The sequence below is a fragment of the Micromesistius poutassou genome, assembly GCF_964030765.1.
Source record: "Micromesistius poutassou genome assembly, chromosome: 10".
Lineage (NCBI taxonomy): Eukaryota > Metazoa > Chordata > Actinopteri > Gadiformes > Gadidae > Micromesistius > Micromesistius poutassou.
In genome coordinates, this window is record NC_140280.1 from 4,072,818 (window position 1) to 4,096,097 (window position 23,280).

General features: G+C 47.4%; 2 protein-coding genes across 6 annotated transcripts in view; both read right to left on the bottom strand.

The window, feature by feature from the left end:
* ksr1a (kinase suppressor of ras 1a) overlaps window positions 1–5,545 on the bottom strand; it is a gene marked incomplete at its 3' end in the record, with an annotated part of 35,564 nt that extends 30,019 nt beyond the window's left edge. For all 5 annotated transcript variants that reach the window (XM_084474507.1, XM_084474509.1, XM_084474508.1 and 2 more), the window contains exon 1: window positions 5,035–5,545. In XM_084474507.1, coding sequence (XP_084330633.1) covers window positions 5,035–5,271 — 237 coding nt within the window. In that variant the 5' untranslated portion in view covers window positions 5,272–5,545. The remainder of the gene's footprint in view (window positions 1–5,034) is intronic.
* Window positions 5,546–9,741: 4,196 nt separating this feature from the next.
* Window positions 9,742–21,820, bottom strand: LOC311354882 (vascular endothelial zinc finger 1-like). The gene is made up of 5 exons (XM_084474750.1): window positions 21,749–21,820; window positions 14,505–15,280; window positions 11,330–11,399; window positions 10,563–10,725; window positions 9,742–10,086 (listed from the first exon to the last, which is right to left on the bottom strand). Exons 1-5 carry the CDS (start codon window positions 21,779–21,781, stop codon window positions 9,785–9,787), a joined length of 1,344 nt encoding a protein of 447 aa, XP_084330876.1. The 5' UTR covers window positions 21,782–21,820; the 3' UTR covers window positions 9,742–9,784.
* Between the last annotated feature and the right edge of the window lie 1,460 nt (window positions 21,821–23,280).

The following is a 23,280-nucleotide window of genomic DNA, read 5'->3' on the forward strand; positions in this document are numbered from 1 at the left end:
GGGAGATGGGAGAGCGGATTGGAAGCAGAACAGGAGTTATGGTTTGAGAAATAAGATTGTGTGTTTGTTTCCGGATTATTGTTAAACAACACACAGAGAGACAGAACAACACATATAGGCAAAAAAAAGTCATCCTCTCTCACACTGACAGACACACACACACACACACACACACACACACACACACACACACACACACCCCAACACAGATAAGCACACACAGTCATCCTCTCACACACACACACACACACACACACACACACACACACACATATTGAAATACATACACACACATACACACACACACACACACACACACACACACACATCAAAATACATACACACATATACATAATAAAATACATACACACACATACATAATGAAATATATGGACGCACACACATATTTAAATACAGACACAAAGTCGCACACACAGGTTTGTTTGCAAACCACGATGCTTATCAGTGCGTTATCGTGTTTCAGAGCAAAGGGCTTGAGCAACTTCAGATACCACACAGGCAGAGACGAGTCTGCTCAGACACAGAAAGGTAAGTGGAGCATAGTGTAGTATAACTACTACTACTACTACTACTACTACTACCACCCACTACCACTACCACTACTCTACTGCCACTATGAACATGGAGGTTAACATGGAACAAGGACCGAATATTTGTATTGTCACGCGAAAGCGACTAGCACGTAGTTCCTCTAACGGCCTCTAGGTGGTTCACTGGAGACTAGCATGTAGCACCTCATACGGCTATTCAAGATCCCCGCCAAATATGGCAAAACCTCGTCCAATAACGTCCCCGCTCCCGAGGAGGCGGGTCAACCCCCCCCCCCCCCCGTGTGCTCCAACGGGGGACGTCATCGCGGACGCTCGGTCAATATTTTGAGCGTGCTACGAGCCGACACACACACACAAACACACACCTGGGAGGATCAACATGTGATGCGTCAAGTACCGGCGGAGAGGCCGGCAGCGTGGTCCGTCTGGCTGACAAACAGGGCACTGGAGTGGGGTAATAAAGCTCTGGAGTGCTGCGTCGAGAGGGTCCGAGCCGCTCTCCAGCCGCTCTCGAGAGCCACACGATGGAGGACGCGTCCTAACCGTTACGGACACTTTGACTCATCGCGGTGGGCTCGCGTGGCTTTTATTGCCCGGGGCCTCTTAGCGGTAATCGCGGTCCGATCTCCTCTCGGCACAGCGGCTTAATGGGCGAGTGTGGACGGTGACAGCCCGGCGAGGTCCGACACAAGGCCGCTTTGGTGACGCTGGTCAACCCGAGGTTAGCTCCTCCACTTACGGTTCACACTCTGCTGTTTGTACCGTTATTGCCCGGTTAGAACCGGTTTGGAGCCGATAGAGGAACAGGTTATGAATCCGTCACAACACTTGAACTTTAAGGGGTTCTGGTGAAAAGATAACTGAAAGAACTCAACTTGCGTCACGCATGTTCAGAAATAGTAAACTACGCAGAGACAATCGACGGCATGTCAATGCGACCGGCATAACTGATCAGGCCAGATAATGAAAAGCGAGTTTGGTTTGTGTCCTTTAACTGGTGTGAGGGAGAATGTTTGGATGTATTGTTGGACGACAGTGTTGGCAAGGAACTGGTTCCCAGAATGCCAAGGAAGAGGAGGAAGAAACGACACTCTCACCGCTTTCCTTCAACAAGTTACAAAAGGAGTGTTTTCAGGATAGGCTCAGCTCCAGTGTCGGGACATAGAGCATTGGACCCAGGACGAAAGACATAGAACAACGACACAGACGTAGAACATTGACATGACATAGGAGAGGGACAAAATACATTCTGTCCCTTGAAGGGAATGTATCAAAAGGAACTCAATCAAATTAAAGTGTAGGGAGAATTACATCAGAAAACCTGCCCAATATACCTGCCCACACACACACACACACACACACACACACACACGGCGAGATGATGTCTTCATCGTCGGTTTAGCTGATGCCACGTCTGTGGTTTAAATCGGTAGAAACACATCATAAAGGTGGATTTCAAAAGAGAGGCAATATGGCTAACATAACAAAAAAACGACCGATAATCTGCGACTGCATTCTTGCGGAGGACAAGAAGGAGCTTGCAAAGGAGGAGAAGTCATGGAGGCCAGCCTCAACAGAGTTAACAGTTTCAGGGCTTTGAGACTGAAGCTTAAGTAGATGTGGATGTTTTCTAATAGAGCAGACTGCAAGATGGTCTGATACAGTGCACCATATGACATATCACCTCCCATGACATGGCTGGACACCACTCTGGTCTCCAGCATGAGAGTCTGACCGCAGCTCGCCACAGCTATTGTCCGGCAGAACAATAACGAACCAAAACGCACCGACGGACCAAGACAACAAACACCCGGAAGTACTCGGCTACATCATTTCCTGGCCAAGAGATTGGTGACAAAGCATGGAGAGGGGGAGGGAGAGAGGGAGAGGGAGAGGGATAGGGAGAGAGAGAGAGAGAGGGGGAGAAGGGGAGGGGGATAGGGAGAGAGAGAGAGAGAGAGAGAGAGAGAGAGAGAGAGAGAGAGAGAGAGAGAGAGAGAGGGAGAGAGAGGAGGAGGGAGAGAGAGAAGAGAGAGGGAGAGGGAGAAAGTCACCCTCTGAGAAGAAGGGACTTCTGGCCATAATCAGACAGACAGTTACAGACAAAAACCTAACCATTAGGAGCCAACCATGACGGACAAACCGTTAATTGACAAACCACTACAGATAAACCGCTACAGACAAATGGCTGCAGACAAACCACTACAGACAACCTGTGCTTCAGCAGACAGCAAGAGGAGACAGACTGGGTACCTCAAACACTTTTCTGTCTACTCTGAGAGCAGAAGGGAAGAGCCGGTATAAAGACGGACTCTGGCCACTCACACGACATGTGAGAGTCCATTCTTAGAGTTATCGCTCCTCAATATTATTCACAACACCTATGAATACTTCAAATGCCTTCATTCGTCCGGCATGAAGGACTTAAAACTAAACAAGGAGCCAGACTCTGAAGGATAAAGAGGTTGCTCTGAGTGGACTGCTGGAGGTTGCTGACACACAGACCGTGTTGGGAGGAACATCTAAAGGCTGAAACATTGTCCAGACACATTTCAGACACACAACCAGGGCCAGAACTGCATCAGACGATCTACACACGAAGAAGAGTAAGATATGAAAATAGCAGTTTTAGTGAGAAACCAAGCAGCCAACCATGAAACAGTCATCGAGAGATTAGATGATCACAAACAAGATTACGGGATGTTGCTGTGACTGTAAAAGTGTAAAGCAAAAGGGCAGTGCCACATATCACACTGGCACCGTGTTCACCTGCCCTTTATTAAGATAATCACACAGCTGGTCAAGCTATCCGGTTTCATCGTTGAAATTAAGAGATAATTAACAGATTTACAATCCAATGACTCACGAAACATGAAACCAATAAACCAGATAGCCATCCCTGAAACACAACTTCCTCATACAGCCCATGCCCAAATCCAGGAAACATGCCCAATGTCCACATTATGCTCAGTTCTGTACAAACACGTCTCTCAGAAAGATGATCTAATAAGCTGAACACCTTCCATTCTGCCAAACACCCACTGCTCCTCGCGCTATCGTCACATCGAGCTGCCGTTTCCGTGACATGTTGGCTCATGGTTTCTATTCGACCGGAAAAATACCAACCACTGTCTCTCATCAGCCACGGTGAAAGCATAAGCGACCCCACTGCGTTGACAGCAGATGAGCAGAAGAGGAGTTGGTTTATCAGGGCCCGTGCATGTAGGTCTGTGCAGACAGGCTGCTAGCCAGCCTTTAGCCTCTGCACCAGCTTACTGCCTACTCTAGTACAGCAGAGTAGGCCTTTAGTATTAGCAGCCTACACCAGACTAGTAGAGAACAGTATGCTATAGAACCATATAGTATAGAGTGTCATATAGTAAAGCACCACAAAGTACACTACAGTGTAGTAATATAGTAGTGCTAGAAATAGCAGGACAACGTAGTGAGGTATAGTAGAATGAGGCAGTAGAAAGACATTGATGTCGTATAGTATAGTATAGTATAGTATAGTATAGTATAGACAGTATAGTATAGTATAGTATAGTATAGTATAGTATAGTATAGTAAAGTATAGTGATGCCTAAACAGCCATGGTCTTTTGCGCAAATGAATGTCATGTCATAGCCGTGCGACCAGGCAGCATTTAACATCCAAACGCACGACCAAGCTGCGTAAAGCGCAGACCCCGTCAGAACCCGTGCTCTCATGGGCCGTTAACACGGTAATAATCATTAAAGGGACGATTATCAGTACAGGAACCAGAATTGCTCGTTTTTCGGAGTTGAATTCATTTCATGTGGATGTTAAAGCCTTGGCAAACCCAATAAATACACCTTATAAATAAATAAATACACGTTGCAATTAAAAAAACAATTCAAATATACGATTTGCATTTTAGAGACTTGGAAATAATAATAACGGAAGGTCTATCGGCTGCAGGAAACCAGATGGAAAGCTGGTTTGATCCCGCTGCGCACACACACACACACACACACACACACACACACACACACACACACACACACACACACACACACACACACACACACACACACAGTGCACTGCCTGCTATAGACATCTCTATCTGCAGATATAGGTCACAAAGAGAAGCCATCCAATATGCATGGAGAATTACACATGCACCGTTTACAGAAAGCACCGAGCCTGACCACCATGGCGCAGAGTAGAAGCCGATCGGCCACCGGGCCGTCTGTCACGGCACCGAGCACCGTGCACCGGGACGTGACGGGACACATTCACACACATCCTCTTAGGGGGTCGCCGCCTGCAGACCATGGGTGTACAATAAGGGGATTGAACACACATCCTTTGGGCGTCATGACACCGCAGTTTCCCCATGCACCGTCCACGTTAGCGTGCGGGGGGTTAAGAGGAGCTGGGCTGAGAGACGGAGTGTGTGTTGGCTGGACGGGTTTAGGTTGTGAGAGAGTGCCATTACCTCTAAAGTGCGTATTTCTTGTTGCGTGAGGTCGTTGGACGCGGCGCACTTGGTTCGAAGCCCCTGCAAGCTCGAGATGGAGATCTCGATCATATTCTGGATGAGTTCGCACTGTTGGAGGGCTGCGCCACCTCCTCCACCTCCTCCTCCTCCTCCTCCACCACCACCACAGCGGTCTGTGTCCGACGGCTCATCGCTCTCGACCATCTTCCCACCTCGATCAGACACACTATCCATTCCTCAGCATCGGGCACGGCTTCGGTCCTGCACACTTCTGCTGCCCCAAATGCACACACACGCGCGCGCACACACGCGCGCGCACACACACACAATGCGCACACACACAACCAATTATCAATTAAAAGGTCGTACAAACGCCGCGGACGTCCAGAGCCGGGGGGGGAAACACACCGGGATGTAATCGATGTAGATGAAATAAAATGGTATATGGTCCAAAATGTAAGCAGTCCGTCGGTGTGTGAGCGTCCGCTTCCGACTAGGGACTCGTCTCTCTCTCTCTCTCTCTCTCTCTCTCTCTCTCTCTCTCTCTCTCTCTCTCTCTCTCTCTCTCGCTCTCTCTCTCGCTCTCTCTCTCTCTGTGATCCGCTGCTACTGTCTGCTCGGTCAGCTGTTGGGAACTGGAACGCCACCGCAGTGCATAATGGGACATTGAGTCAACTATCGGGTATATTTTTTTGGCCAATGTAAATTTTATAAATGAAATCACATTTCTTTATCTCTTTATGTCAGTCAGTCTGTCAGTCAGTGAGTGTCAGTCAGTCAGTCTGTCTATCCATTATTATCTTCTAATGCAAACCTATATATATAGCCTACCATCATGAAAGGAAACTATGTAGGCCTATTCCAGTCCACTTTGGGGTGTAGTCCGACCGGTTTATACATTCTATCAACCACAGGTCCTTAGGCTGTAACCGTAGACGGTGTTACCGTGGTGTATTGTGGGAGTTCTAGGCCCATAGAGGGCCCCTCGATGGTTCACCAATAATAGTCCTAAAGAAGGTTATTGCTGCAATCAGGGTGTGTGACAACCCTCCCCTTTAAAACGCACTGTATCAGTGAGTCACTCGTGTTGGTAACATCTCAAAGAGCACAAAGTCCTGTGTAAAGTCCCTTCAATCAATTAAATACAAAGGGTTTTATTAACATGGAAAACATAGGCTCACATCTGATAAGAGACAAAATATTAAATTGTCAAAATACAATACAAAAACCATCTAAAATACAACAAAAACATATCGTAGGCCTTAATATTCTGTCATGTCTAAGGAGTTTACTTAATCTAAAAGGATACATGATCCACAGTAACCATTCATGAGAATAGAAATGAACTGAATTCTGGGAATAAAAAACTTTTCTGTTCACCAATCAGAATGAACCCTTAACCGCAGAACCTCCACCCCCTCCTCCTCTCTGATGGACCTCCCTCCAGGAAGTCATTTCACAATGCCCTCAGGGTCCTCCGCGGAGCCGCAGTCTTCATCCTGTCCTCCACGGCGCAGGAAGCAGAAGGAGGGGCAGACAGTGTGGCGTAATCCTGGAGGTTACCAGTCGGTTATGGGCGGCAGTGGCTCAGGAGTTAAGAGGGTGGGGTAATCCTGGAGGTGAAGGGTCCTACCGTGGTGGGGTGGGGGGGGGGGGGGTGGACAGGGGTCCTACTGTGGGGGGGGTAATCCTTGAGGTGAGGAGTCCTACCATGGGGGGGGGGGGGTTGGTTGGTTAGTTCCTTTTATTTAACCTCACTTGATTATCTCCATAAGGTAGGCCTAGGCCTATTTTACATGTAGTATCCTTTTTTTGTTAAATATAAGCTTAGGAGCCAGAGTAGAAATACTTCTCCCTGGTGTTACATGGCCTGTAATTAAAACTTGAAGTAAACAACTGCAATATGCTGACATTCGCAAAAATTGTCATGATCAGATATTGGATGGTATGTGGCACTGACTATCAGATAATAAAGTACGCTACTGTCTGCTATTTGTCTGTTCTCGTCTCATGGCAGCAATTTCATCCCACTCTGCCAAAACATCCCAACATCTTTCCACATGCCCACTGCTCTTGTCTAAGCAGCAGAAATATCTGAATCTACTCCAGGTTCTTCGAACGGCCGTTACCGTGGTAAATAGCTCCATCTAGTGGACGATTATATTAAACACCACCTTCACTGACAATAGCAGACAACAGAAAAAATGATTCATTATCCTTTGCGTACTTAATAGTATGTAGTCAAATCCAAAGAATATATCAATTATGTTTGTCAAATGTGATTCCTGCCTTTGTTTAAATGGTGCTTTTTAGAAACAAACTTGGCAAAATTATTGTTATTTCGGGGATTCAGATCACCATTTTAACAAGCAGATAATAGTTCATGGCAAAAGTTAAGATTGACTCAATCCACATTTTAAAAACAAACGTTTCTTTTATTTAGACAACCCAAATAAAAGGCACAAAACATTGCGCATGTTTATGTAATAATTTGACAAACTTACATTTAAAAAAAAAATGTAGGAATGTTTGACCTTTCTGCTAATCAGAAAACCTAGCCTTTCGTATATACAAAAATTACCATTGTTAATGTTCTAATACAAAAGATTTATAAAAAAGGTTATTTCTTCTTTCACATCTATGGTAACTATCATATCCTTGGAACTAAAATAGTTTTGTACAAAGATATACATTCAACTGCCTTCACAAGCGTCCGAGAGTTTTCCGATTTATCGTCATTAAAAATAAACAAATGTTCAAATTTCACAAGTTTTTTTTTTTTAAAGTTCATCACATATCAAATTTGGCAAAAACAGGTTATCATAGTGTTTCTACATAAATGCTTAAAAAAACAGTTACACTTAAGTATTGTTTGAAACAGAAGTTGGGCAAAACGACAAACATGCATATTGCATTATTTCAGTACACAATGATTCGCCCTGGAGAGCCGAAAACACTGCCAGGATTCACGTAAGAAACTAAAACCGCGGTTTGAACCATTTTTGGGGGAGGGGCATGCATGAATTCATGTTCCTAAAATCTATGAGTAAAAAAAATAAAAATTAAAAACACGTTTCAGCATTTCATAAATAACGTTGACGTCACGACATGCTCTCGGGTCAGCCGAATAAAGCCTCAAACACCCCCTCCCACGACGTCCCCTGCCCCCACCCAGGATAGAGGCAGCGCCCATTTGTGGTCAGCGACTGCGTGACAGAAACCCTGGTAGGTGTGGAGGAGGAGCCGGGGCAAAACGGGACGTGTAAATAAAATGCCGGCTGACGCACTTCGAGTGAACATGTCTTTTTGAGATGGACGGCTTGGTTTTGAAAACTAACCAAAAGTTAAATTAAATAAAAAAAATAATTCCTATATTCCATGAATGAACTGTACCAAATGTTTTTAACGATAATACCAAAAATGTTATATATGAGAATTATAAAATACAGGATACAAATTAAATATTCCAGGGAGGAAAAGAAAATACATGATGGTTAATAAAAAAATTAACGCGCTGGGCTGAATTTCCTGAGTAGAGGGTCCATACAGAAAAAAAGGTTTTCACATATCATGAAAAAGTTTAAAAAAAAAAGAAAAAAAAAAAAAGCGTAAAAACAAATAAACCGAAAATAAATGTTAACCAAAGTAATCTACTCCTCTACGCCTTCCGCAAAAACACATGGATATTGAATGTCATCTTCCTCCAAAGAAATCAACAGTCCCCATAACTCTGGCGACCGCAACAGTCCTAATAATAAAAGCTAGGTCTACTCTAGGCCTAGTGCATGTAATGCCATGCCGCGCCACTAGAGGGCCCTGTAGAGAGCGCTGGCTAGCCAGCCTACCGGGTGAGACTCACTATGTCTCAAATTTGATCTTCAATAATACTGCTCCTCAGCTACAATGAGATATGTTTTCAGTGCAAGACTCGTTTCATTCTCGCATACGGGTCAATATGAACCCAACTGATCACACTAATAATAATAATGATAATAAAAAACTACACTTTGTTCCCCCATCCTAACTACACGTATTTAAGCCAAGGGGACAGTGATAAGATATTCATTTAAATGCACAAAAGAAAAAATGCATAAAAATAAGAAATGCTGATGAGTTAAGCACGGAGTAGCCCTAGCGATCCCTCTATCAGGGACCAGAGTTACTGAGAAAATATATGGTTCCACGCACGGTGGACTTCTGTCCCTTTAACTATAGAGTTGTCTCCTACAATATTAAATAGTGATTAGCCGGCTAACGCTGAACCAAAAAGCGAAACATCAAAAAAACACTTCAGGGATTTGCCCGACAACTCCATCTGGATTTGCCCGACAACTAAAAAAACCTCAAGCAACCATCGCTTATTGCTCAAGTCCGTTAAAACGCTGACCTTCACCCCTCCAACAGAGTAACTCTTTAGTTTAGTCCCGTCCTAAACCTCTCCCCCCCCTAGGGAGACCTCTGGCCCTGAACCGCCCTGCTGCGTGGAAACCAGACTGATCCTAACCTCAGGGGTCTACCCCACCCCGCCCCCCCCCCACCTCCCCACCTCCCTCCCCCTCCTTGCCTCGCACCTGCTGGGCCGTGGTGTGGGGGGCGAGGAGGACTTAAAGGGAGAGGGGGGGGGGGGGGGCGGCGGCACCTGGTGACAAATAATCGACAAACAAACAAAAACAAGAGAAACTCAAAAACAAGTTTCCCCCTCCCCCCCTTTTAGAACTCCACTTTCACTTTCGGTTTCACTTTCGTTTTACCAGGGCGGGGAGGAGGGCAGGACCTGGGAGAGGAAGGGCATGCTCTCCATGGAACGCATGGCGATGTTGAGCGGCCCGCCGATGTTCATGGACATGGGCGTGGTGAGCGCCACCGGGTGGGCGATGTTCATGGAACCCGAGGAGGAGATGTTGACGGGCCCGGTCACCATGGTGACGGGGTGGTGCAGGCTCACCGTGTTGGTGCTAATGTTCATCTGCGCCGCGATGGTGACCGGGTGGTTTCCGCCGCGCTGGTTCATCGCCGTGGTGATGGGCGTGGAGACGGACACGGGCGTGGCTGGGGAAGAAGGGCATCAGGGGGGGGGTCATTCTGGGATGGAGGGATTCTAGAATCAACCCTCATGTGTCTAGAATCTATCCTCATGTATATTGACCTTTTGGAAATTAAATATAAACAAGGGGAAATGATACACCCACACAATACCTTGTCATCAGACAAATAAGTATATCAAATATGTTTTTAAAGAACGGGAAAAACAGACCAAGAGTAAAATAAAAATAAAAGTAAAATAAATAAAAGTGTTGCGACAGCCTTCGAGTCAAAGTGAATGTTCAGGCCTGAAGATGAAATCCTAGACATCTGATAATTGTTCTAATGTGTACGACGTCTTTACAGGAACAGACCACTTAATACCAAACATTAACATTTGACCGCTCACATTTACAGATGCTTTTAGTAGCGGCAAAAAGCATCTCCCCCCCCCCCCGCCCCCCGAGGCCGTGGTTTGTGCGGACCACCCTGTGCCCCCGTACCTTTGTTGCAGGAGGAGAAGTTGGTCTGGCCGTGGGTCTTGAGGTGGGAGGTGATGTAGGCGGCGCTCAGCATCTTTCCACAGATGCTGCAGGTCACCTTCCCCTCGTGCCGGATCATGTGGGAGCGCAGTCTGTCTTTGGTAGCGAAGGCCGAGGTACAGGCCTACGGGGATGGACAGGAGAGTGCGGTTTAGAGGGAGAGCATGGCTTAGAGGGACCTCCTGGTTTATAAGGACAAGATGGTTTAGACTTTAGGAGGGACTGGACATGGCGGGAGGGTTTGGATTTGTTAAACCACCAATACAAGAAACTCTACGTCAAACATGAATAGGTGTTGAACGTTACATCTCTTAATTGTTACGGATCCTTGCAGACCAGAATTTGACCTCCCCTAGTTCAGAGGAAAATATGGAGTGGTTTGTAGTGGATGAAGGGGTACCCAAGTGGTACTGATGGGGCTGTGGGGGTACAGAATGAGACAGAGGGTTGACACACTGGTTCTGAGGGACAGGCCTACAGAGTGAAGCTATCTAGAGAAACTAAGTTATTTATCAGGGCCTGAAGCATTTCATATCCTAGTCTTTATCTGACCACATGTTACAGATGCCGAACCTTGTTGCATCACATTTAGAGCCTAATATCCAAGGCAAGGCTGTTTTACCCCCAGCCACAAAGGCATGCGGTTGGATGCTGCCCCATGTCCACAGCCCACTAGGGGGCAGGTGACGACGTCTGACTGAACAGTGCGGTACGATCGGGTGTCTCACCGTAACTTGGCATTTGAAGGGTCTTTCTGAAGAATGGACGTGCTTGACGTGACAGCTGAGGTGGTCGGGCCTGAGGAGAGAAGACACATCACAAACACTGAGTGCCTGCAGCACAGCAGAAGGTGAAGCCAGACCTGCTGCTCTCCTCTCCTCTCCATGCGTCTCCACACTGGAGACCCGAGCACACAGACAGATTTTCAGAGCTATTCCGCCCACACACATTTGCATTTTGAAACTTGGCTCCTCGGTCCAGGATAAGACTTGTACGTGTGGGTGTTGATGCATACAGGATATTAGCAAACATTGAAACATTGAACCATTTGAACTCAAGAAAGAAGCACAGGCCTGATAACCGAGAACACAACATTGGATATTACACCTCGCTGATCGGAGGGAGTCAAGTCAAGTCAAGTCAAGTCAAATTTATTTGTATAGCACAGTTTACATGCGGCTGAGCCGCAACCAAAGTGCTTCACAGAAAGTGCAGATACACATTGAAAAAGGCAAAGGCCTTACCTAGACCTAAGGCAAAAAAAAAAAAGTCTTTGAGTCTTGGACTTATCCAAGACCTCACTGATCGGAGGGAGTCTTGGGCCAGTCCAAGATTAGCGAAAGAGAAGGACCGTTTGGGCGACCGGCTTCAATGGAAAGAAGATGAAAAGTAATGAGAAGGCCGGAGAGGAGCCCTGGACGCCGGAGACGTCTCATTCTTCTTGGTCAACTGTGCGTGAAGAGGACTTGACCTAGTTCCCCTCAGAGGAGCCACAACACCGACACGTTGGGAAACTATGCAGCGATAACAGAGCAGGAGGAGAACTGTTGCTTTCCAACGCCAGCCACCTCACGTCCAGGAGATCAAGTTAAAGAACACGCAGGGATAAGCCCTCACTATTCATTTATTAATAGTCATCCTTGCTCCAAATATTAAAACATTTCCATTGATATATAATATACAAATGACAGTTACAAAACTTTGTATTTGTGTTCATGCTTCATTAAAACTGAAGGAAAGGACACATTTTGTACAGAATATTTTGACGTAGAAAAACTGTCCTTTGCCATTTCAAAAATAGAAATGTTTTTATTTTATTTTATGCGTTATTCATGAAGAGTTAGACAGGAAGGTAACGAGAGAGGAGAAGAAATGCACGGCACGGGCAGGAATCAAACCCGGTCTCTGTGGTCAAGACTGAGCCTTAATGGTACGCACTCTACCCGATGAACCTCTGGGGCGCCCTGATAAATGTTTACTTTGACAGTAGAAGCTCAATATCGCAGCAGGTATGAGCATGCACTCCTGAGATCACAATAATGCCAGTGTCCTACACAAGCAGCAGCTTTATATATATCCCAGTTACATCACATACCTGAGGCTCTACACAGTATACCCTGAGAGGCCCCGGCTGTAGGCCGCGAGCCCTGGGTTATAGTGGGCGGCTCAGGAGGTAGAGGGGGGTTGACCGGTAACCGGAAGGTTGCTAGTTTGATCCCCGGCTCCTACTAGCCGAAGTATCGAGGTGTCCCTGAGCGAGAAACCTCAATCTGCCGTCAAGCTGGCTGTCGCCTCGCGTGGTTGACACCGCTGTCGGTGTGTGAATGTGTGCATGAATAGGTGAATGTCAGGCAATAATTGTACAGCGCTTTGAGTGGCCACTGGTTAGAAAAGCGCGGTATAAATGCCGTCCATTAAGTGTGGGCCTCACGTTACAAAGAGAGTACAGATTATGCAGTAGGAACGCTCTGCCTCCTGCCTCATCGGTGAGCATGATGAACTTCACAGTCCACAGCCTTCCTCCGCTTGCGACCTTTTCACGGTGACGCTGGCACGGCGTGTACAGATCTGCTTGGCCGGCGGCCCGCTCGCCTTTCCCCCCCGGGACCGGGCGAACGCCTGGCGCCCACGCACGCAAGTGGCGGCACCGCCCCGACAGAGCCCGGGGAGGACGGCCGGCCGCGCTGGCAGAACCAGAAAGCCCCGTCCTGAGCGACCGCATGGCTATCAAAGAGCCGCTTATGTCCAGTAAGCGCAGGGCAGGGCAGGGCAGGCAGTGTGGCGTGCGATCGCACTCTGGGACTCAAAAGCGACGAGGCCGTGACTCAGAGACGGCTCATCCACCTTCCCAGCAGCCCAGTGAATGCCTGACCCACGTCAGAGAGAGAGAGACACACACACGCACACAAAAGAAACTGGCAGAGAAGGAGAGAATTAAAAAGCACACGTCTGGAGCCGAAGTGTGATTTACGAGGAGAAGCCCCCCCCCACGCTGATCAACCCCCCGACTGGACGCATAATGAATATATGTTCCCGAAACCATTAGCGGTGATGAATCACGAGGCGGGCGGCGGCGCTGGTATTACGGGTAATAAATGTGGAGATGAGCCACAACACCGACAGCTGCCAAGGAAGTGGGCTTGATTACCGCTGAGGTCACAGCGCCGGGGATGCATTACTGTAAGCATTTATAGCACGCAGCGCGGGCTCACCGCGGCCCTGTGTGTGTTTTGGTGGGTTCATGTGGCACTTTGACGTGGCTCGGACCCAGCGGCGCTCGGGACCGGCCAGGGTTGGGTCCTGCCCTCGGTCGCAGAGCCCTGAGAACCTCGCACTATGAGCTCTGTGAGATGAGACGGGATCGACTTCTACCACCAAGCGGGACACTTGTCACTTCATAACGTGATAAACGCACCACTGCCCAGAAGAATGATCGTTCCTTCGTTTACGTACACACCATTATAAACAATAGATGCATGTCATTACATGCAATAGCGTGTATTGAGTGTTTACATGATGTTACACAATGAACAATCCCATGAAGCGCCACAAAAACAGGTTTGCTTCAAAAGGTTTGCAAACAGTGTTGTTCCCCTCCACCTAAAAACAAAACAGAAAAACAGCCAGAGGGAAGAGGTCTACTGAACTCTCTCTCTCTCTCTCTCCAATGTGCAATTGCGTAGTATTTATCTATTTAGATCTACCTTTTTTCATATGTATATGTATTATATGTAATGTGCAATATTGCTCACTTTTTATTGACTTATTTGATTGACTTTAACGGTTTGTCCATTTCGTTGTTGTTTGTCAACTGGACGGTCTGTGGACTGACTTCGCTACTGAATACCTGAATGTCCCCGAGGGGGGATGAATAAAGAACCTATCCATCTCGTCGGGCCTCACCTGGAGAATCCCTTCCCGCACACGGAGCAGACGTAGGGCTTGTGCACGCCGCCGTCGTGGGAGCGGGCGTGGTACGTCATGCGGTCCTTCCTCTTGAAGCGCTGGTGGCAGATGGGGCACTCGAAGGGCTTCTCGTCCGAGTGGGACAGCTTGTGGCGGTTCAGGTGGTACACGTCGCGGAACGCCTTGCCGCACATCTCGCAGCCGTGGTTCTTCTTCACCGGCTTGGAGGGCTTCTTGGCCTGGTTGCCCTGCTGTGGCAGGTTGCCCATGGAGGAGGGCGTCATGATGCTGGAGCCCCCCGAGGAGACGGAGGTGGTGGCGGTGGTCAGCAGCCCGGCCATGGTGGAGATGTAGGAGGGGTTGCCGCCCGCGTGCTCGCGGATCATGCCGCCCATGGAGGACACCATGGGCACCATGGTGGGCGCCGTCTGCGCCGTCTTCTTGGGCCGCGACACCATCTTGATGCCCGTGTGGCAGGACTCGTGGCGCCGCAGGTGGTAGCTGTCGCGGAAGGCCTTGTTGCAGTAGCCGCAGATGAAGGGCGTCTTGCTCTTGTGCTCCTTCTTCACCACCGGCATGGGCCCGTGGCGCCCGCCGCCGCCGCCGCTGGCCACGTTGTCCTTGAGGAGCTCGGCGGCGCTGAGGGGGGGCTTCTGGTCCATCTGGAGCGGCAGGATGGGCTTCTGGTCGATGGCGTCCGCCCCGGCGTTGAGCAGCGGCAGCAGGCTGTTTTGGGCCACCTGGTGCTGGTGGTGGAGAGCTTCATTGGCCTGCTGCGGAGAGAGGGGAGAGGGGTTAGAGGAGAGGCCGAGGACATGGACGTAAGGGATAATGTATAGAACGCCGGTCATTATCGGGAAATAAGCCCCGAGAGGGCGAACCGGACACCAACGTGAAGCGGAGGTGTCTTGCCCTGAAGGGGCTCATTTCCCAGTAATGACTGGTGACGTTCTATACATTATCCCGCTTGTTACACGGTCACTTGCCAAAACGAAAAAATAACTTCACACTGTGTGTCTTTTTACAATTTATTTGTTACCATTATTCGTAGTGTAGCACAGCAGAGAAATATTCTGCCAAAGACGTTGACGTTGCTTACAAACCGCGTACGCTGGGGTTGACGTGAAAAAATCTACTTTCCTTGACAGCGGTCATTATATGCTTAGCAACGGTCATTATTGAAAAATAATTCACCACCGGAAGTCGGGAAGGCCCATGCAAGTGAACGGAGCACTCCACAGCATTGAGAAGAGCCGTGTAATAAATATATATACACATACATAGAGACAGAGACAGAGAGAGAGAGAGAGAGAGAGACAGAGAGAAGACTGGCTGAGGACACAGACACAGGTAGAGGGTTAGGGGACCAGCCAGACACAGGTAGAGGGTTAGGGGACCAGCTAGACACAGGTAGAGGGTTAGGGGACCAGCCAGACACAGGTAGAGGGTTAGGGGACCAGCTAGACACAGGTAGAGGGTTAGGGGACCAGCTAGACACGGGTAGAGCGGTTACGGGACGGGCATGGGAACGCAGCACTTTATGGCTGATTGACGTTGTTACATATATATAAATAAACAATTCATATCTTTAAAATGCTGCTTTTCTAACAAGCTCCTTCACCTCCTTCTGTTTGCACTAATAATGGTGACAGTTGGGCACCTACATACATTTAGGGCATTTAGCAGACTCTTTTATCCAAGTACAACAAATTCATGGTAGTACAGGGCACCTGTGTTCTGTCAAGAGCAAGAGCATTTCAGCGCATGTATACGGCCTAGCTATACCGCAACCTCACCGACGTCATTCCAGGCTAAATATAAAGGCCCATTTCAAATCACCTCACTTGAGGGACGTCATTTTACACCTTCAGTGCATTCCTCGGTGCGTTCAGTAAATGAGACCCTCTGGATAATAACGCCAGCCTGCCTGGTGGTCCCGTGAGCGTCTCCTGGGCCTTCTCTACGTGACCACGCCCGTTGAATCATCTGGGTCGGTGGCCCAGTAGCAGCAGCTGACCTGACCCGGGGGTCTGTCCTAACCAGCCAGCCGTGCGCCGGTGATGCAGAAGAATCTGAATCTTCTGGATGGAAACTGATCCGGTCGTGACGGCACTGAATCATCATGTGGTTGCGGAGCGTGCTGCGAGCCAAATCAGACGCAGGCTTAAGTTGGGTTTTAAGCGGCCAGTGAGGCTTTGAAATCGGAGCGTGGGCCGAGATGAAACCCAACGCCGGGGTGCGGGTTTGAGGCCTGTGAGCGCTGGGTAAGGCCGACATCAGTGGAAATGCATCCTTTACGACCAGTTAGCAGAACCGCCCGCCTGAATTTGTACATATGTCTGGATCAATCAACAGTATATCAATATTTTTTATAAAATGTAGTATCATTTCTCTCACAGGCAAAAAAAACATCACTTACACATCGTGCATGTAATGATAAAATCTATAAAAATGTTGCAACGCCCATCAATAAGGTCTGCCTCAAGTCCACCACTGTGTTAACTGTATTCTGTACACATCTATTTTTCTTTATCGTGTTCTTTCGCTACTGTCCTGTACGTTCTGCTGTGAAACCATCTGATCAAAGCAGTCTCCATCTTCAGCGCCACCAAAACAACGTCCATTTTACGTTCAAACCCTCTCGATTCAAGCGAGCGAGAGAGAGAGAGAGAGAACTGGAGCTGTCTGCAGCAGCTAAAGATGGCTCCTCCAGGTTTCCTCTGAGCCCAGCGACGGGAGAGGGCCCCCCATGGAGGGCCAGTTAATGGCGTCGGAACAGTGTGGCTCCTCGCAGCCATTGACATTAAAAAATAAGCCCTGCCACCGCCGCCTCCTCCACCACCCCCGCTGGGCTGCAACCGCGGCGTGTTCCGTGAGGAGCACGGAGGATATCGATCCTCTGTGCCCCGGCAGAGGTCTCCCGTGATGGACACTCAGACGTCTGACGGCTCGTTAGCGTGATTAAGATAATGAGGGCGAGGGGAGGAAGAGAGGAAGAGACTGGCTGAATCTCCTCGTTCAAAGGGGCTTTTGTCTTTAAATCGGAACGTTTGGCTAAAAAACTAAAGAAAATGTTGTAAATCATACCGTTTCCTCCGGGCACAGAACTAGTAAACAACAAGGCGTTGAGCGGTGTTGTAAAACAAGACACCGTCGAGAGCGTCCTGCGCTCGCCGAGCAGGGAGGCCGAAGCCAGGCGGGTGACCTTTCCTTTTGAAGTTCACTCAAGCGTCACGGCGGGCCGGCGCAGAGGGGAGTTAAAGAAGAAGAGGGCAAGGAGAGAGAGAGACACAGAGAGGAGGAGGAGAAAAATGAATCGCACAGTGTCCTCCTTATGTCATCGGGCCCATTGTTGGGGACACAAATCCGAGCGGTGATGCACTCGGGGGTCCGGCGGGGGGCCTTTGTGCACACATCATCCGCTATTCATGGGACAGGACATTGTTTATCCACACACCAGCCAGCTTAACGGGCGCCCATTCTCCGCACACCCCGATGGGACCTGGGAACGCGCCGCTGAGCGAGCCATTTGTCTGAGCACCTGCTCGCACTCGCTACCTTCCAGGATTAGCCATCATTGTGTCTCTGCGCTGGCGGCGGCTGCTGCTGCTGCTGCCCGCCACAACAGGGTTTGAAAAGAGGCGCTGGACGGACACAGCGGTGGTGGAGGAGAGGAGGCTACTCTCTGCAGCAGGGAGCCGTCTCTGAGAGGCCCGAGAGGAGAGCAGGGAGTAGGGCTAATCAGGAGTAGAGAGTAGGGCTACAGGGAGCAGAGAGTAGAGAATAGGGCTACAGAGTAGGACTACCGGGAGCAGAGAGTAGGTCTACCGGAGAGCCCAGTAGGCCTACCGAGGCAGTCAGAGGCTGGGCTGGAGGGCTGCTGTGCCCTCATGCAGCTCTGACCATTTTGACACAAATGAGGCCTGACAAGTGGGGTAGCTCCCTCATAAATACCATCAAAATGGAGGGGAGGTCTCCCTTGGTCCGCAAGTCCAGTGAAATCTGTGACCCAAGTCACATGCACCCCCCCCCCTCCACCCCCCTGCAGATCTCTCCCTGCTAAGACATCCTGTCCATTCCTGGTTCCCCCAGTTAAATAACACATCTCAGGTTTCAGTGTCTGACGCTCTGCATAAAAATATCAGGTAAGAAAATATATAAAGTATACGCGAAGAAAACAGCAAGCGTCCAGCAGCTAGGGTTACGTTTAAGGGGTCGCCACGTTACAGAACATCCACGCAGTTAAAAGACCATCTTTGCTAGCCGGCTCACAATTTATGCCAAGCCGTTTTACCACCAGCACAGTTAAGTTACTGCAGGAAAGTATGGATTGCAGCGGTGAACTCGTCCGGGAAGGCCAGTGAGATGCAGGGACCCCATGTGGGTATGAATGTAGGAGTACATACAGCACTACCATATACTACCGCAAAGATAAATACAGTAATTGTATGTAACATAGTGGAGGTGGACACTTTCCCCTTTTACTCTTACCGCTATCGTGACAAGACAGGGCTATACTGAGTACTGAGGGTTATTCTGGTCAATCCTTTACTATTCTGCTAAGGAGTCAATGAGCGAGGCCTGCAGGAGGAGCATGACTTGCACAACCCTCCTCTGTTCCCCTCAGGGGGGGGACATGAGGAGATGCCATCCCAAATTCTATTAATATTATCTTTACGGCGAGCAAATAAATAAAAGCTATAAATACACATCCTTCATTGCTGAAAGAGTCATTCTGGTCGCATTATAACATTGGTGGCATTCTTGTGTATCAACAACATGGCTGAACACAGGGGACAGCGGACATCTCTATCAGAAAACTACAACTTCCTCCACTGATAATCCATAACGAGCACCGTAATTCATATCAACAATTTACATTTAGCAGACGCTTTAATCTAGTACTATTTTTAAGTGCAAGGACGTACAACAAAGAATAAATGCGTACATTAAAAGTGCCAGTATCTAATGCGGTATTCATTGACATGTAATTAATACTGCAGTTTAATTTGTCAACAAGCTTGGGAAACAAACTGATTTATCTTTTATAATCTATTATAACTATTGCTGAACTATGATTCAGGGTTTTCTTCACTGTACATAAAAGCACTGGAAACACCACTTTGTGGTGGTAGGAGACAGCCAGAAAACCTTGTAGAAATAGAAAACTCTAAATACAACCCACTCCAAAAAACATGTCACAACATTTAAACAACTTGACGTCGGACTCGGGATGCAGGTCAGAGTAGCCTCATCAGTACGAGGTCAACGCAAAACACAACATTGCCTCTGCTCCTCACACTGATGAACAGTCATCTACAAATACTGATCAACCATAATGTACCCACTCTATCCCAATACACACAACAGCCCGTTTACTCTCTGTACTATATAAAATCGAAATGAATTGGGGAAAAATATTGAAGCTATTACAGGATCCTGGAGGGACACGGTTTCCCAATATCATGTTCCATTGATCCACGTTCCCAGCTGCCCCCCGCTGGTCTGTGGCCCAGAGAGGAACATCTGGAGGTGATGCTGGAGGAGCAGGCTGGGGCTGTTGCTCAACCCAACACCTGTCCCAGGGGACGCAGAGCCCAGCCTCCGCAATCTAGCAGCATGGTAGCTTGGTTATGAGTTCAATTACTTTCTTTAAACCGTTGAACTTAAAATGAACATTGATTATGAGTGTGGTTGTGTGTGGTAACAGGTTGTGATTCAAACAAAAAACAAAGTTGATTTAATCTTTACAAAAAAATACTTATACTTAAACAGTATTCGTTTTCACTGTTAGGAAACTAATGACAATCTATAATTACTTTCAAAATGTTTACCCATTACTCAACTTATTTCTACTTTGATTTGATCGTAGAGGAGATTAGAGTCTCGAATTTGGATGAAGTCAAACAGAACCAAAGCATGGATATATAAAAGTTAGGGACGATTCACACAAACTGGGACAGCTCAACAGTTAGATGAATGGAAACTAAAGTTCAGCCCAGTATTCATGTGAAGAGAAGCAGCACAAGTCAGGTGGAACATTTCTCTAAACTACTTAAAAGTGAAGTGCCTTTGTCGTATGCATTATATATTAAAGAAATAAATGTTGAACGCCCAACACTGTGCAAATCACATACAGATCATGATGAAGAGGCTGCAGATAAAGTCAACCTGGTGACGTGTTGGAGATGTTTTTTATTTATCCTCATCAACAATAAAACACCTGATAGAATAAACCACCTGTACCATCTGATTAAAGTTCAATGATAAAAAGATAAGAGGCATAAAGAAGTACAGAGCCTGAAGATAGCCAGTATATAAAGTTAACCACGTTTTGGGGCTAGTTTCCCTTTTATTTTGAATTACTATCAGCCTGCCATGAATCAACAGAGGGGGTCTCGGAGACCCCCACACCCCTGAAACTATATCCATGCGTTTTAATGTAAAACTAGCTGGCCTCGATTCAACAACTCAGGGGGGCTAGCCAGACACTAGCCAGGTTAGCAGTACATGATGGAGCAAAGTTGTCAAGATCTCCACAGATCCTAACAAATCGCACTAAAAAGACCCGAGACTGAAGCTCCCAAGTCCCGCCACCCTGTCGGGACGGACGCCGAGGGCAGACCTCCACGTTTCCACCTTTAAAACCACTTGACGGACAGCCTGTGGAGTGTTGGCGCTAAGGTTAGCATGTTAGCTCGTTAGCCTCGAGCTAACATGCTAATGCTAGCCCCCTCGGTGTGTGTGATGAAGGCTCCAGTCAAAGAAGGAGGAAAAACACAGTCCCTGTCTCCACACTTCTTCACACACACCGAGGGGGCTAGCGTTAGCATGTTAGCTCGCTAGCCGCGAGCTAACATGCTAACGCTAGCCCCCTCGGTGTGTGTGATGAAGGCTCCAGTCAAAAGAGGAGATAAAACACAGTCCCTGTCTCCACACTTTACGGGGTTTTCCCGACGCCTTCCTCCCGCCCGACGGGAGCACCGCCGCCCGACCGGAGGCTGCTGCAGCGGCCGGCGGGTGAGGCGCAGGCGGCGGGGGAGAGCTCTCCATCCAGCGCGGAGGGGGAGAAAGAGAAGTGATTTTTCCCTCACAGCTGGACGCCTGCTCCGTATTTACACCATTGTGTGTTTTGCTTAGTTGGGCTGATTCGCTTTTTAAAGCGGGCTGGCGGTTAGTAAAGTGTGCCGCCGAGGCGTTTTGACGGCGTGCGTTCGCTAGTGAACTCGGGATGGACTTACTTGGAAGAGAAAGGTACTCCAGCTCGGCTCCATTTCCACACTTTAAGAAGAAAATGTGCAGGAAAGCTGGAAGAAGAGGAAGCCGACAACAAAGCGACCAAATATGGAATCGGTTACCACTTCCGGTAACCTCCGGGACGAGACCACTTTTAGGGGTGGATGCAACGCACTGTGTACGACAAAGCCTGTTTAACATCACGTACACTTAAAATAATCACATGTGTTTAATAAAGGTCCGAATTCCTACGTCTTTTTTGATTATTTAAGTGATTTTTGTTCTCATTTATGCGAAGACTAATTATAGAGTGTGTGTCGCCTCCCTGCAGATGGTATTTTCCAACTCTGCAAGGGTCATTCATTATAGTGGATCGCATGTGGCTTCATCTGGTGAGGTAGAAAGCAGCGCCTCTCGCAGATTTACATATTATTATAGTAATAGTATTATTTTCTAAAGGGGGAAAACGGACCGTTCAAGAAGAACAATTGTTCCTCTGAGACCTCTGTTTCTCATTGTGCAATGCAAATACAACAATGCGTGCGGGACAATGGTTAGCCCCGTTTTAATAAAAGATATGTAACTTACATGCAACTGAAATATCCAACATGTACATCGCAAATATACGTTACAAATAAAGATATATATTTAAAAAAAAACTATTTAATTATGTCTCGTAATCGTATTTACTATACTATATAGTATAGTAGATGTTTGTGAATGAGTTGCGTCATCCCATTAATGCTCGACTGAATAAAATATGCCCGTGTAATATAATGCGTGGACATATTCCATGAGGGCGCAATCAAATTCTAGTTTATTAAAAAACACAAACGTTATATTCGTATCTATTGCCCCCTTGTGGCGATTTAGCATTGCTAGAGAGTCAATACAGTGATGTCATGATAACAGAGAACATAGCCTAACAAAGGAAAGTACATGCATTACATAACATGAATTTTGAATTATTCAAAAAATTATATAGGCCTACAATTATTGTTTATAACCAAAATGGATGTCGTAAAAATAAAGTGCAAAATACAGTACACTATAAAAAAAACCTTAACTTATATTGTAGCCACTGAGTGTGCAAACTTACTATTAATTCAATATGTAAGAATTCGTATACATAATTTATAGCAATGAAACACTGATATTTGTCGTTGTTGTTATCATCTCTTTGACACATCTCCACAACGCTAATAAGTTGGTAAGTATTTATTTCGGGAGGGTCAGAGTAGATCAAAGTAGCTCATAATAGATGCTTAGGTGACCAGTGAGAAGAAAGATAGTAACCGCATATTTATATCTGGATCGCTGAGATTCACAACGCAGCCTCAAGCTACCAAGATAATTACCATATTAATGTAATATCGCTGCATGTTAGCAGCCTGTGGGCAGGTGGCTGCGTGCATGTCCAGATAGCCTCAAACAAACTGTACATTCTAATCTACAGAATTCAATTCAATGTGCGTATCCCAGAATATCCATCTCCAGCTCCAGCCTCCATGGAGCTGACAGCTTCAATGAGTTCTGC